Source organism: Panthera tigris, chromosome D3, assembly GCF_018350195.1.
Source record: "Panthera tigris isolate Pti1 chromosome D3, P.tigris_Pti1_mat1.1, whole genome shotgun sequence".
NCBI lineage: Eukaryota > Metazoa > Chordata > Mammalia > Carnivora > Felidae > Panthera > Panthera tigris.
Window position 1 is genome coordinate 20,903,702 of NC_056671.1, and position 14,592 is coordinate 20,918,293.

At 49.2% G+C, this 14,592-nt stretch overlaps 1 gene segment (V, D, J or C); it reads right to left on the minus strand.

Annotated features, from left to right (window-relative positions):
• Nucleotides 1–1,639: 1,639 nt before the first annotated feature.
• LOC122232610 lies at nucleotides 1,640–2,504 on the minus strand. The segment is given in 2 exon segments: nucleotides 1,640–2,090; nucleotides 2,181–2,504. Coding segments are annotated over 2 exon segments (540 nt in total).
• Nucleotides 2,505–14,592: the final 12,088 nt, after the last annotated feature.

The following is a 14,592-nucleotide window of genomic DNA, read 5'->3' on the forward strand; positions in this document are numbered from 1 at the left end:
GCTGCAGTGTTTCCAGTGCTGTCCTGCCCTGGTAATAGAGTCATAATGATACTAAAACCCTTTCCTTTGTGCTTTCTGCTTTCTCCCTTTCTTATTCAGGCACTTATGGGTGCTTCCACTCTTTCTCTCCAACTACTTTTGCGGGGAGTGCTTTTCCTGTATGTTCCTTCCTTTCTCTGTCCTCTGTCCCCAAATACCATTCCCTACCCTCTGTGGCTTCTCTCTCCCCCAGTTCACCTCTCCGTGCCAAGTACCTTCCAAGTTCTGTGGCTCAAGTTATGCAGATTGTTGTGTTAATCCTCAGAGCAATTTTCTAGGTGTGCTAGAAATAATGGTTTGGTGCTGATCTAGCTGCATTTTAGGGATGAAAGAAGCCTAGAACTTCCATGCTGCTCCACCATCTTGGTCCACTCCACCTGAAAGCAAAGCTCTAATAAAAACCACATAAAATGGAAGCAGACAGAGATTTTATAATGTGATAACACACTCTCTACCCACACATCAGACTCAGTCCCACAACCAGAAAATTAGCTAATGGGGTGGGGACGGGAGGACATTTCTATAAGATGAAAAGACTAATCTGAGCTAAACACCATTATTATGCAACATCTTTCTGCAAGTATTATACAATGAAAGTGAAGAAGAAAAGTCACTGGTTGGGTCTCAGCATTGATGGGAATGGACAGGGACTCATTTCAAATGACTGAAATATATGTTTCAGCTATAGGTAATCCAGGGCTTATGCTTCAGTGAGAGAAGAAATCATCCCAAAGAGCAAAAAAAGTACAGGCATTCTTATTGAAGACTAATAAGAGGATTAAATAGGTCTGGAAACTTCTAGAAATGGGTAAATGACCAAGGATGGAGACCCTGGATTCGTCAGAGGTCAGGTGGGAGTTGAGAACACTGGACCTACAACCCCCAGTCCGTGAACTTCGGTGCAAAGAAACCTCGTGTCTCAACCTGATGGGCAAGATGAGCTTCCTTGTGTCCTTTGAGACCCTTTGTCTAGGAAGGGGCTGCTGTGAGTGACGTCGGGGACAGAAGGGAAGGAGGAGCCCTCACTCCCAGGTGGTGCTGCTGCGTGCACCAGGGCCCATGGTGGCAGTAGCAGGAGCATCAGAAGCAGAAGCCACAGGCTGAGCCTGGTAAGCTGCTGGGGCCTCGCCCTCCCTGAAGATGAGAAAGGGGTTCTGCTTTCAGTTCTCATGGGCCTGGGACTCTGTGTGAGCCCAAGATGCTGTCACAGCGGGGGTGAGGGGGCAGGGAGGAGCAGCCTTATCCTCAGACCTCAGCCCTGTGATGATCTCAGAGTGAGAGTTTCCAGACACGGAGTCAAAAAATGAATCAGGGTCCCCAGAGGATCTAACCATCATAATAGATGAGGATTTAGGGACAATTTATGGGAACTGTTATTATCAGGACACATATTGGACACGCCTGATGTGTCCTGACTCAGACAGAGCTGAATATTGTGTCCCTGTGTCTGCCATGACCTGTCATGGACCCTGTCCTCAGGACAGCCTGCCCCTGGAATGCAGGAATTTGTGCCCAGTTTGAGAAAATCACACAATATCTTGCTCCTAATGAGAGGCTTCAAGGAGAAATTTCAGAGAATGTGGAAAGACTGTAGACAAAATTCCTTGAGGTGGGTCTCAGACCCCAGTTTATATCAAAAAAGCAGCAGCTCAGATGGCCAAAAAGTCAGGGATAGATGGGAAGTCCCATTGCTGAGAGGACAGCAGGTTTTTGTCTCACTTCCCCACAGGCCTGGAACACTGTGTCAGCACCTTGAGTAATGTCAACAGACTGGCAGTAATAATCAGCCTCGTCCTCAGCCTGGAGCCCAGTGATGGTCAAGGAGCCTGTGTTGCCAGACGAGGAGCCAGAAAATCTGTCAGGGACCCCTGAGGGTCGATCGCTACTATCATAGATGAGGAGTTTAGGGGCCTTTCCTGGAAGCTGCTGGTACCAGTTCACACCAGCAATACCGATGTTGTTGGCACTTCCAGCGCAGGAGATGGTGACCGTCTGGCCCAGGGCCCCAGACACTGAGGGCGGCTGAGTCAGCACAGACTGGGCCCAGGACCCTGGAAGGGAAGAGACAAAGAGAAGGTGATGAAGAATCAGGTCACACATGTTATCCCAGGACCGCTTCCCTTGTCCCCACATCTAGTCACCTGTGCAGTGAATGAGGAGGTTGAGGAGGAGAGGGGACCAGGCCATGGTCGAGATCATCACTGATCCTGCCTTCTGTGGCTGAACAGCTGAGCAGACATCCCGTAATCTGTTCCTTCTCCTTTTCATCCTCTGAGAGAGGGAGGGCCCATCCATGCAAATGAGACCCTCAGCTCTTCGACATTTCAATGGCACGGGGTCAGGTCCCTCTGCCTGAGGATGTCAGGGTGGAGGGAAGGGGAGGGGCTCTGTTGGGTAAGAGGGTGGTGAGGTCACAGTTGTGAGCCCTGAGCAGAGGGCACAAGCAATAGCAGGTGGCAGGTCCCAGCTCTGGTCATCTGTGACTCCTCAGAAACAAGTGATATGTGCCCCCTGGTGTCCAGGCCTGGACACAACATTATGTGACATGGTGACTAGAGCCCATCAGAGAGAGTTCCTGCCTCCTCACTGCTGTGTCCACTGTCCCATTCCTTCAGGCCAGGCCAGGTGTCCCCCTGTGTGACTTCCCATCACCTCAGGACACACTGTGCTCTACTCAGGCTCCACATAGTGAGCGTGTCCATGGCTCCCTTGGCTGTTGATGGGGCAGGACTAAGGTGGTGACTCTTGTACAACCACACAGATGAGGATCAGGGCCAGAACAGTGATGGGTCCACATTGGCACCTGGCCAGTTCTGTGCAGGAGGCTGATTTCTTTCCTCTGCTTGTTTCCTTTCTGGTTTCAAAGTTATCCTTTCCCAGAAGTTCCCTCAGCACTGAGGAGACAGGGAGCCCTTTTCTCCAGGTTGTGGGTAGACGCCCTCGTGTGCCTTCCTAGGGGGGTTACACACTGACCATCTTCGTCGTCTGTCACTACTTCCACCTCCGCGAAACAACAGTTCTCCACACACTGTGGTTAGTGATTCCCTCCTAGGATCTGTCCCCCCAGCACACAGACCCAAGTCTGTAGGAGCCCGAGTGTGGCCCTGACCTCAGAGCACAAAGGGCAAACCTGCAGGAAGCTCCAGGAGGGAAGGAGTGACAGCTGCGGGTGCTCTGTCGGGGACCTCGTCGCAGATTCATGTGCCTGTCACCACTTGGACAACTGCTACCTCAAAATGAATGTGGGTGATTTTATACAAAATTCAGTTCAGCAAGAATTATTTAAACTCAATGACACTGTTAATGGGAAGATGCGGGTACAATCATGAGTATGTTTTCATAGATTCGTGCTTATTGCAGAGAAATTATGGATTGAAATAGTAGTTGAGAAAATGGATGAAAACCTAATGGAAAAGATGTGACTTTAGTTCTTGGTTTAATCGGGGTCTTGTAAACTTGTTTCTAAATCACTTCATGCTTTTGGGCACCTGGGTGGCTTAGTTGGTTAAGCATCCAACTTCAGCTCAGGTCATGGTCTCACAGTTCATGGGTTGGAGCCCCGCATCGGGCTCTATGCTGACAGCTTGGAGTTTGGAGCCTGCTTTGGATTCTGTATCTCCCTCTCTGCCCCTCCCCCACTCATGCTCTCTCTCTCTCTCTCTCTCTCTCTCTCTCAAAACTAAATAAACATTATAAATTTAAGAAAAAAAATAAAAAAATAAATCATTTTTATTACTGTTGTTATTATTAATTTATTTTTTAATCATGACTTTGTATATTAGGTCTGGTCCTTCAAGTAGAAGGAAAGCCCAACATGGTGTCCAGGGAAGCACCATTAGTAGCCTGTTCCTGTGAACTTCAGACTCATCTCAGTGATGGAATTTAACACAGAACTTCCAGGATGGACTGACTAGGAGTCAGACTCATCTCAGGGGTGGGTAAAACAATCGTTGCTGTGTTTTGTGTGTCCTGTATGTTCAAGATAGAGCAATTAATTGCTCATTCAGTCACCCATGACCAGAGGAATGTATTTCTATTACCCAAGGCCAATTTGACCCAGAAAATTCTTTCAAAGATCCCACATTTGACTCTGGGTGAGGTGGAGATAAGGGGCACTATGTCCCTGAGGTCACAGTCCCTGTAGCCCTTGGTTGGATCGACTTTTCAACAGAGGTCCATCCTGGCTGGAGGTGCCACTGGAGTGTCACAGGAGTGACAGTTCAGCCCTGAGAGCGCAGGGAGACTGTGTTACGTCCCCAGGGCCTTGAGCTCTGTGGGAGCAACACTGAGGCTGCTATCCCAGAATCAACGTGCTGATCAGCCTCAGGCATGGACTGGAGTTCAAAGATTATTAGGGCTGAACTGCCCACGGAGATAGAGACTTGCCCTGGGATTCCTGAGCATCAGCCTTGTCCCAGGAGAGCAGGTGTTCACGGCATGTCCTGCCCTGGTGACAGGATCCCAGTCACACTCGATGTCCATGGTATTTCCTGCTGAAAAGATTCTGCCTCCCGGAGGTTGTGACTCTGAGGATGGCTGGGTGAGCACAGGCTGAACCTGACTTCTGGAAAGACAGAGAATCCCAGAAACTGCAGAGTCCATGACAATAGACACTGAGAGAGAGGAGAGAGCTGTGTGTGTGTGTGTGTGTGTGTGTGTGTGTATGAAAGAGAGAGAAAGAAAGAACAAAAATACGCCCCAGTGCCCTTAGGAAGACTTCCACTCGGTGGCCAAGCATGAATACAAGTGTTCCCCTGTCCGTCTCTGATTTCTCAACTCCCTGAGTGTTGATCTCCATGCAAACTGATTCCTGGGGCTGGCTCATTGCAATACACACCAGTGTCCTGAAGCTTGGAGTTAAAGAAGGTCAGTGTCCTGAGTGCTATTTCTCTTGCACAAGGATGGAATTTACACGAGGAGGAGGAATTTGGTGCAGATTAACTCTGACAGTAATTCCACTGAATCAGAAGTTCAAGTCTTCTGGATGGAGAGACTTCTGTCCATTTTCATCCCTATAGACACAAAGCCCCGCAGCTTTGGGGTCTTCAGGTCTCAGCAGGCACAGGACCAGGGGTTACCACACATCCCCGTTATTCCCCCTCCCCCAACTCCTGCATCACAGCCATCCTCCCTGCACCTCCAGGATCTCCCGATGCCTCCCTTGTGTTGACCATGAGAGAGCATCTACTCTTATTCTGGCAAAGGGCCGATGCATGAGACTCCACTGTTTGGAGCAAAGTGTGTGTGGCTGAGTGAGTGTCCTGATGGTCTTAGGAAACAAATATTTTGGGGAACAAGAGAAGTTGGCATGTATTGAAATATGCAATCAATCCTTCCTTTTTTTGACTATTTCAACAGTGACCTTTTGTGGGTCCTCACTAATTCTGAAGAAGATAAATAAGTACACCAATAGCTCCAAGTCTGGATAAGCATTCATTTGTAAGAAATACAGTAATCGTGTCGGCATATTAGAGACTGACGGAGGCTGATGCTGCATAGGAGCTACAATCTGGGGATGACAGCAGGAATCAAATGATGAAGGGATTTCATGCTGATCCAATTTCTGCGACTTCTCCCTACAGATGGACACTGCACACTGGAAACTACAGCAAGATCGTTTCCAGTGTTCTCTAAAATCGTAACCTGGAGACAGCATTCACACCTGAATAGCCAGAGGGATAGACTGAAGCCTGAGGGAGGCAGGAACAGAGGGGAGAAAAGGTGGGGTATGGTATGCAGTTGGTGGGGGGAGGGTATTTTCAGTGTAAGAAACAGTTGTGACCACTTTTTTGTCTTCGGAGAAAGAGAAAATTGTGTCTGTGACCAAGGTAGGTATTAACATATCAGCTATGGATGTATCATTAGTACAAAGAGTTACATTTAATGGATGAGTATGACTGTCATCATTTTCAGTTGAGACGATATTGTGAGATCTTAGAAACCATGGGTTTCTGTCCCGATTCCTGGCATAGAGCTCCCGAAGCCTTCAGCATTTCCTAGGTGACAAGGCCACTAGGAGCATTTTTGTTTCAGTGAGGCAACCCTAGAAAGGCTCCTGGCTGGGGGTGGTCCCCAGAAAGTCTGAGCCATGACCAGACGCTTGGAATATCCAGCTTCCCCCTTGCTGGGAGGGGAGAAGAGCCGAATGTGGAGTCAATGGTTGATTACGTTTACATGAAGACTCAATAAAAATGCCAAAATATGGGATTCAAAGACTCCCACATAGTTGGACACATTCATATAGGGAAGGTGACACACCCCAACTGCACGGGGACGGGAGCTCTTGTTTGGGGGCTCCTGTCAGACCTCTACCCATGTGCTTCTTCGTCTGACCATTCATCCTACTCTTTCAGTATCATTCCGTGAACTGGCAAGTGGAAGTAAGAGTTTCCCTGAGTTCTGTGAGCAGCTCTAGCAAATTAATCAAACCTGCGGAGGGTTCACGGGAACCCCTGTTTGCATCACGTTGGACAGAACTTATGGGTTAACTACTATTTGTTATCGGCGTTGGAATAGGAGTTGTCTCCTGGGACAGAGCCCCTAACCTGTGCATCTGACACCATTTCCAGGCAGATAAGTTGAGTGTTACATTTATTTAAATTGTAGAACCCGCAACTGATGCTGTAGACAATCACTTGACAAACAAAACATAGAATTGGTGACCCAAAGTGTGAGAAATAAAACATTCTGGATGAATAATAAAAGAGATACAGTGGGAGGGAAAAACTGAGGTCTTTTGCTTTTATATGATTCGTTCTTATTAATTTCCTCCACACCCTGGGGCATGTGCACTTGGGATCTATGCCCCCACCCACGTGTGCTCCTGGAACCCCTGTGCTGTCCCAGCAACAGTGTAATCTGTGTGTCACTCCTTTCTCCTCAAGGACAGGTCTCACCACAGAGTGTCTCCCCTACAGGAGCCTCCACAGAAGCTTGTCAGGAAAAATACTCAGAGACTAGGTCTGTGGGTTCAGGAGTTTTTGCCTCACATCCTCCTTATCTGAGACGCTGTGACTAATGAAAGCCGCTCCCACTCCCATGAGCTGTAGCACAGTAATAGTCAGCCTCATCCTCAGGCTGCGGCCCAGAGAGGAGCAGAAGCCCTGCCTTGGCCGAGGCATCTTTGGATCCAGAGAAGCGGCGGGGGACTCCAGATACTAACTCCTTAATTGAGTCTGAGTAGTAGTACAGGAGATACTGGGGAGGGCTCCCTGGCTTCTGCTGGAACCAGTATATGATACAGCATTAACACCAAAGCCACTGCTCAGGGTACAGGTGAGTCTGGCTGTCATTCCCAGAGATGCAGAGAGGGAGGGCAGCTGGGTCAGCACAGGCTGGGACAGGGAACCTGCAAACACAGACACTCATGGGCGATGGGGCGGGGACCAGGGTAAAAATTTTCCTAGTGTCTGAGCCAGGTGGACTGACACCACCTGGAAGGCTTCTCTGTGTCCCTGGTGCCTGTCCCTACGTGTGCATTGAGAGAGGTGCGCGAGGAGGACAGGAGTTCAGGCCATGGTGACAAAGTCCCTGGTCCCCACAGTGGGCTGGGCCGCCCCAGGCCTCCTTTTCTCCTCTACCCTCTGCCACAGGAGGGGCTGTCCATGCAAATGTGGTCCATCCAGTGACTGCCCAGCCCGTCCCTGAGCCCTGGTGCTGGAGCTCAGCTCAGACCATACACTGGGGACCATGGAGGTTGGCCTCACCCCTGTGGAGAGCCCTGGGAGGAAACACCTGCTGAGGGAACACATGTTCCTACTCGGAGGACTCTATCAGACCAGGCAGGACACAGGTTCTGAGTCTCCAACAGGAGCACAAGGCCCATCCCTGAAGCAAATCTCCTTTGAGTGAAAGAAAGGTCTTTATTGAGCAGCTGTGTATGGATCACAGGACAGTCCCACAGTATCACCTGGTGGTCCTATGTGGAAAAATGAAAAACAAAAAATCTGAGAGCCTGTATTAAGCATAGGTATAAACTAACATTTTGTTTCAACTCTGCTTCACTGGAAATAATACACGCTTTCCTAGGAAGATACAAAACTGGCTGCAGCAGACATAAATTGAGTAAGTAGAATACTTTTATTAGAAACAATAAAAAAAATGTGATTTTAAAACCCCTCCACAGATTGTCAGAAGATACAGACATTTTCACAGGGAACATATAGAAACCACTCAGAGATCAGATGGTTCCAATTTATTTGGTTTCTATTTTTTTCCCATAGTATCTAAAGGAACAGAAAATTTCTAAGTTCTTACTGGGAACAGTGACAGCCTCCTAACTGGAATGTCACCTCAGTGGAAATCTATGATTTATTTCAAAAGGTCCGTCTCTGTCAACTGTATCCCTGGAACTCCAACCGTGTCTCCTGCTGCATGTGGTACCTGGAAGGACAGAAGGGGGTGCGGCAGGGGCACACATATGGGGATACTGCCTGTGTGCATGTGGGGTGCACATGGGCAGCTGGGACAGAGGAGTCTGAGCACAGCTATGGTATGTAAGGTGAGATCTGTAGGGTGAGCTGAGTGAAGTCCCTGAAGAAGTAGAGGAGCCCTGGGTCAGAGGTCAGGGCATGTGTCAAGGCTGGAGAAACGGTGGGGGAAGGGGGCTGGTGGCTGGTGACCCTGGTGGATATGTACTCAAGGTCATAGGGATGGACCAGCTGAGCACATGAATCCAGCATCTCCAAATGAAATAGAAAGAAAGACCTAGGAAAGTAAATATCCTTTCACTTAAACCTGAAATCTGTTTTCACTCTTTGTGAAAGCACGTGAGTGTACATGTATTCATAAAGGCCAAATAGAGTCATAATGAAGCTGTCCATATGCTCTTGCTAATTCTGCAGATCCAGCCTTTTTTTCTTGACATTATTATTTCTTATAATCCCGAGTAGTCCACACAACTGTCAGGTGGAACCCAGCCCTTCTCTCTTCGTGGGCCGGTGACATGGTGCTCTGCGAGGGCCCCACATGCCAGTGAGGCCTGGGAGCTCAGGGTTGGTGTCTCACTTCCCCACTGGCCTGAAGTGCTGTGCAAACTCCAAGGCTGCATTCCCATGCTGAGCAGGAGTGATCAGCCTCGTCCTCAGCCTGGGACTCAGGGGTGGTCAGAGAGGCCAGCCTGCTTGACTTGCATCCAGAAGCTCTATGGGAGAACAAGAGGGCCAGGTGTTCTTTCTTCCTGTTGATTTGAAGTGTAGGGTCATGGCCCGGGTGTTGCTGCAGTCAAGCTGCTCACTTTTTGCCAATAGTGTTCCTACTTTCAGTGCAGGTGAATGTGGCCATCTTGGGTGGGCTTAGTCACTGAGGGTGGGCTTGGTCACCGACGGTGGCTGATTCAGCCCCACCTCGGTCACAGACACTGTAAGGGGACAGAGAGGAATGTGAGGAGGATGGCATCCCACTGCAGTGGAGAGTGGGGGTGTGGAGCAGAGTTGGGGGGTTCTTTCATCCACCCTAGAGAGGTCTGCCCTCATCTGTGCAGAGAGTGGGGAGGGTGAGGAGAGGAACCCAGGTCCTAAGACCCAGACTCTGACGCTAAAGCTCTGTCGTGGATACTGAGCACCCAAAGTCTCTTTACTTCTCTGGAAAGTTCCACAGGGGTGGGCTTGCTGTGCTCAGTTAAGCCCTTGCTGTCCATCTGTCCGGCCTCCCTGTCAGGGCCTCTCACAGGTGGAAGGAAACAGAGGAGGAGGTGAGAAGCTGACTCAGGGATAGAGGTGGCCCGTGTGGTGATGGCCCCTGTGTCCTGGCAGGTCAGCAATATCTAGTGAGCACACTGATGCCTGAACACCCTAGAAGCCCTGAGTGCTGTCTCTGCTGGCAGGGGCCACACAGGATTGTCCCAGCCTGTCTCACAAGCCATCAGACCCCAGACACTCCCTGTCCTCTCTTGCACTCCTGTCACCCCAGTTAGAGTTCCACAGGTTGTCCTGACCCTCTTTTCTGAGCTGCTCCTGATGTCACAGAGAGACCCAGGGCATCTGGGAATTTTGAAGAAGGGGGCATCGGGCTTAAGGGAGGCCCCTCTCACTACAAAGGGGCCATAGAAAGCTTGTGTCTCAGCTGCATCAGCAGAATTTTATTATATCACCTATTCCTGATGCTTAGGATTCCTGATGATTAGATCATGTAATACAACTGTGAAAACGAGAATATTTCCGCTTGCACCTCATGCGGCCAATTGGCCAACCCTTAATACACTAACTTGTTTATATTCATCTGCAGTAACTGAGGATCCACGTGAGTTCAGAGGCTGCTGGGTTCAGCTCTAGTGCCTTCTTCATGTCTCTGTGTTTGAGACAGACTCTGAGCTCCTGCCTATGTGGACATGTCTGAGAAGAGGAGTCATCATAAGAATGTCTCAGCCTCAAGCCTGGATGGGATCAGAGGTGGGGACATTATTGAATCAACAGATATACAGAGGGTTTCAGACCTTCAGGTGCTGGTGTCATGATGACAGCAATTTGCAAGGGTGGGAAGGTCTGGTCAGGGACCCCAGAGGGTGTATTATGTTTCAATCTCTCCTGGGAACAAGCACCTTGTGGGCATTGAGGTCTCTGTCATTTGTGAGACAGTAAGAATCAACCTCATCCTCAGGTTGGAGCCCACAGATGGTCTGTGAAGCCATGTATCTATCTGACTTGGAGGCAGAAGATCAATCTAGAACCCCTGATGGCCAGGTACTTCCAAAAGCCAGTATTTGGGGGAACAACAGCACTAAGAGGTGGAACCCACACCATTATCAGATCTGGTGCTGCTGCTACTCCGAGTGTAGGTGATGGTGACGTCCTGGACCAGAGTCCCCAACACTGATGGTGACTGAGTCACCAAAGACCATGCCAAGGACCCTAAAGTGAAGGACAGAGTGAGAGAGAGTCAGGGTCCCACCAACAACTCAAGATAAGGACCTAGGAGAAAGAAAAGACCCAGTTATCCCCAGAGGGACCCCCCCCCTCCCCCACCACTGACGTCGGAGTTCAGTTGTCTGTGTAGTACGTGAGAAAGGTGAAGAGGAGAGGGGTCCAGGGCATGGTAGAGATGACCCAAGAACTTTCTCCCCATACTCCCGCTGGGATAGAGATCCCCCAGCCTCTCTTATCCCTTCCCTCACTCTGATGGGAACAGGGCCCATCATTCAGATTATTCCCCATCCCTCCGGATTGGCCCAACCTCTCCATCAACCAGGAATCAATACCCTCTGCTTCAAAGTTGTATTTAAAGAGCATGGGACTGGTGAATTTCTTCTGTGGGGACATCTAGGGCCTTGGGAGAAAGGGGCTGCTGGGCCCCAGGCATCCCTGAGCAGGGGCACCTACTAAGCAGCCAGGTGCTTGGTCTCCAGCTCTGGGCGCTACCTTGTGGTGGAGGCACGTGCCCACAGCGCCACCTGCTGGCCCTGGAGCACATTGCACCAGGTGTGAAAGGCAAGGTCACCATCCTGCCTGAGGGAGGGGCAGGCCCTCCTTGACCAGCGCCACTTCCATTGCCCCTGCCTCAGAAATGGGAAAAATCCTTCATCCAGGGGCCTTTCACGAAGCTGCAACCTCCTCAAATCACGCGTCCCTTAGTTCCCTAGAACGGCCTCCTCAAATGCTGACCCTTTCTCATGGGTTACATTAGTGGAACGGGGTAGCCCTGAGACCTAGCACCTGAAGGGAGATGTGTCCTGCTGTCAGCATATCAGAAAGACAGAGGCCTGGACCAGCCACAGCCCATGGTTTGGGAAGGCTGGGGAGCTCCTCCTCCCTCTGACCTCACTTTCCAGTGAGGCAGGGTCAGAAACCCGGCCCTGCCCCTGGATTCCTCTCCTGTCTACCGGAGGAAGACCCCGGAGGAAGGGGTTGAGAAGACGGTGCTCTGCACCTTTAGAAAGACAGAGGTCGGCTCCCTGAGACCCACCTCTTAGCACGCCTGTCCCAGTAGGACCGGGGGCTGGAGCCCTGACCTGAGAGGGATGGGTCTCCATGAAGAGAGCGGGGCCAGGGTGGAGTGGGGATACTGGTGTGAGGAGAGACTGAGGAATGAAGGGGGGTGAGGGATGAGGCTCCCAGGAGCCCCCAAAAGTAATTTTGAGTGCTTGAGCTGAGGCTAGTGACAGAAAAAGAGGATTTCAGACTGTCCTATGGCCTGTGGGGACCCTCCTGTCAGAAGGTGACAAGGACCATCCAATAGATTGGACGGTTCTTTGGTGATGAGCTGTTCTGAAGAGGTGCTGTTGGAGAAGGCTGGAGACCTGTTCAGCTGCCTCTGACTGTCCCCAGCACCCTTCTTACAGAAAACATTCAGAAAGGCATAATGATTTCTACTCCTCTCTCTCTCTGTCTCTCTCTCTCTCACAAAGACATGTGGGCTGAATCAGCTGTGATGGGCATGTGTCCTGTAGCATTTCACACCATGAATGATGCTGACTTTTTTTTAAATGTGGCAGCTGTCTCACTTTTGTCCCCAAATTTTTACTTGTTCCATGAGTGCTGTGTGTAGTCACCTTCTTTCCTGTTCGAGGTGAAATGAACTGTTCATAGAATGTGTTTCATTGGGTGTTGATTTGTTAATCAGAATACATGTTTAATCTTAGATGGTTTCGATGATCTGAAAGACACTATTAGCAGAATAATTATGTGGGTGTGTATACATTCACTTTTTTTAACTCTACATATTGACAACAGAGATACACTGTGGAAATAGCATGGTATGTCTTTCTGAATTTCTCAGTAACAGGCAGCCCTTCACACACACAAAGACAGAGAAATTGCTCACAAGTTCACAGAGAGAGGTCACTAAGTACAGAGGCTTACCTCATACAACGAAGTAGTAGATGACGTATAGAGATGATGAGAAAGGAATTTACCAAATTTGATAATTTTTTGAGAGAAAAATCTGGGCTTTAAAATTCAATTTCCAATGATTTTCTCACCAACACGCTTTGAGGTATAATTAACAAATAAATAGTCTATATATAAGGTGCAAAATGTGATGGGCATGATCCCGTCATCAGGGACACATGGCCCCTTCTGTGCAGGACGCTGTGTTCTTTCCTCTGATGTGATCTACTGGTGACCATGGCTCCCCTTCCCTGTCAACTCCCCATAGCACCGAGGGGAGAGACAGCCTTTCTGCAGGGATGGGAGGCCACGGGAAGGGACCTGGAAGACATTGCTAGTGGGTTATTCCAGGCGAATCTTCCTTGTCTGTCAACGTTCCACACACTTGGGACTACTGTCATTCATAGAGGTTTTTAACACAGTGAGTCACTCCTAGGAATCTTGTCTGCAAGCACAGGACACAAGTCTGCAGGGAGCTGTGACAAATGATATTCTCTGTAGCATTTTACTTAAAACTCTAAATCCCTTGAGCAGGATGTGTTCCAGAAGAGCAGGACTTTGGTGGTGACCAAATGTTTAGGATCAACATTTCAAATGTAAAGTTTGAGAAAAATATAGTCCATATTAAAGAATGAGTGCTGTGGGAGCTAAAGAAAAATGACAATAATTTGTGTGCTTGCATCTGAAAATATATCCACTTTTCATCATGATCTTGCCAGAAACATAGACTTCGACCAAAAATGAACAGATGAAACATTGATCCCGTTTGCCAAAATAAAGTAAACAGATGCTTTTAAATTAGGAAAATCCTAGGGGGCCCCTGGGTGGCTCAGTCAGGTGGGCATCCGACTTCAGCTCAGGTCATGATCTCGTGGTTCGTGAGTTTAAGTCCCACATCGGGCTCTGTGCTGACAGCTCAGAGCCTGGAGCCTGCTTCGGATTCTGTGTCTCCCTTTCTCTCTGCTCCTCCCATCTTCTCCCTCTGTCTCTGTCTCTCTCAAAAATGAATAGACATTAAAAAATAATAAAAAAAATAAAAACATAAAAAAAGAGAAATTCTGGAATTCCACGCATCAGTCTCTGAACTGATTTGAGTCTGGGGAGAAAGAACCCCTGACCAGCCACGTGGCCAGCTCTGGGTGTGAGCAAGGTGCAAGGGGTCAGAGAAATTCCATCATGAGGAATTTATTTTCTGATTTCTAAGTCACGTGAGACTACCTAAATTCCAGATCAAACCCCGTGGGTGAGCGTGAGCCTGGCCTGGCCCGGAAATGCTCTGTGGCAGGAACATCAGAATATTCTGGAGCTGGGCTGCAGCTGGAGGGGCTGGGCTTCAGGAAGAGCAAGGGCATCACAGAGACTCAGTGGTGCCCAGCGACCCTGCTGACAGTGATTTCTTCTGAAAGGTCATCATTCAGCTGCCTGCCATCTTCACCCAAGCTCTGTAGTCACCCTGGATGTAATGGTGCTGAAGCAGGACCAAGGGATCCCTTTGTGCGTTCTTCCTCTGGGAGACTGTCCAGATCAAAGACTGTAAGACGCCTGGCTGGGAGACCCTGCAGCTTAAGCTTCTCTCTTGCTTGATGGGGACCCTGTGCCTGGCTCAGTGCACTTTCCATCACATTAGCCCACGTGTGTCGTAAATGAAGGGGCAAGTGAACTTGTGGAAAGTTATGTTTCCTTTAATGGATTTATAAACTAGTGACAACATGAAATTCTTTCCTTAAGAAAT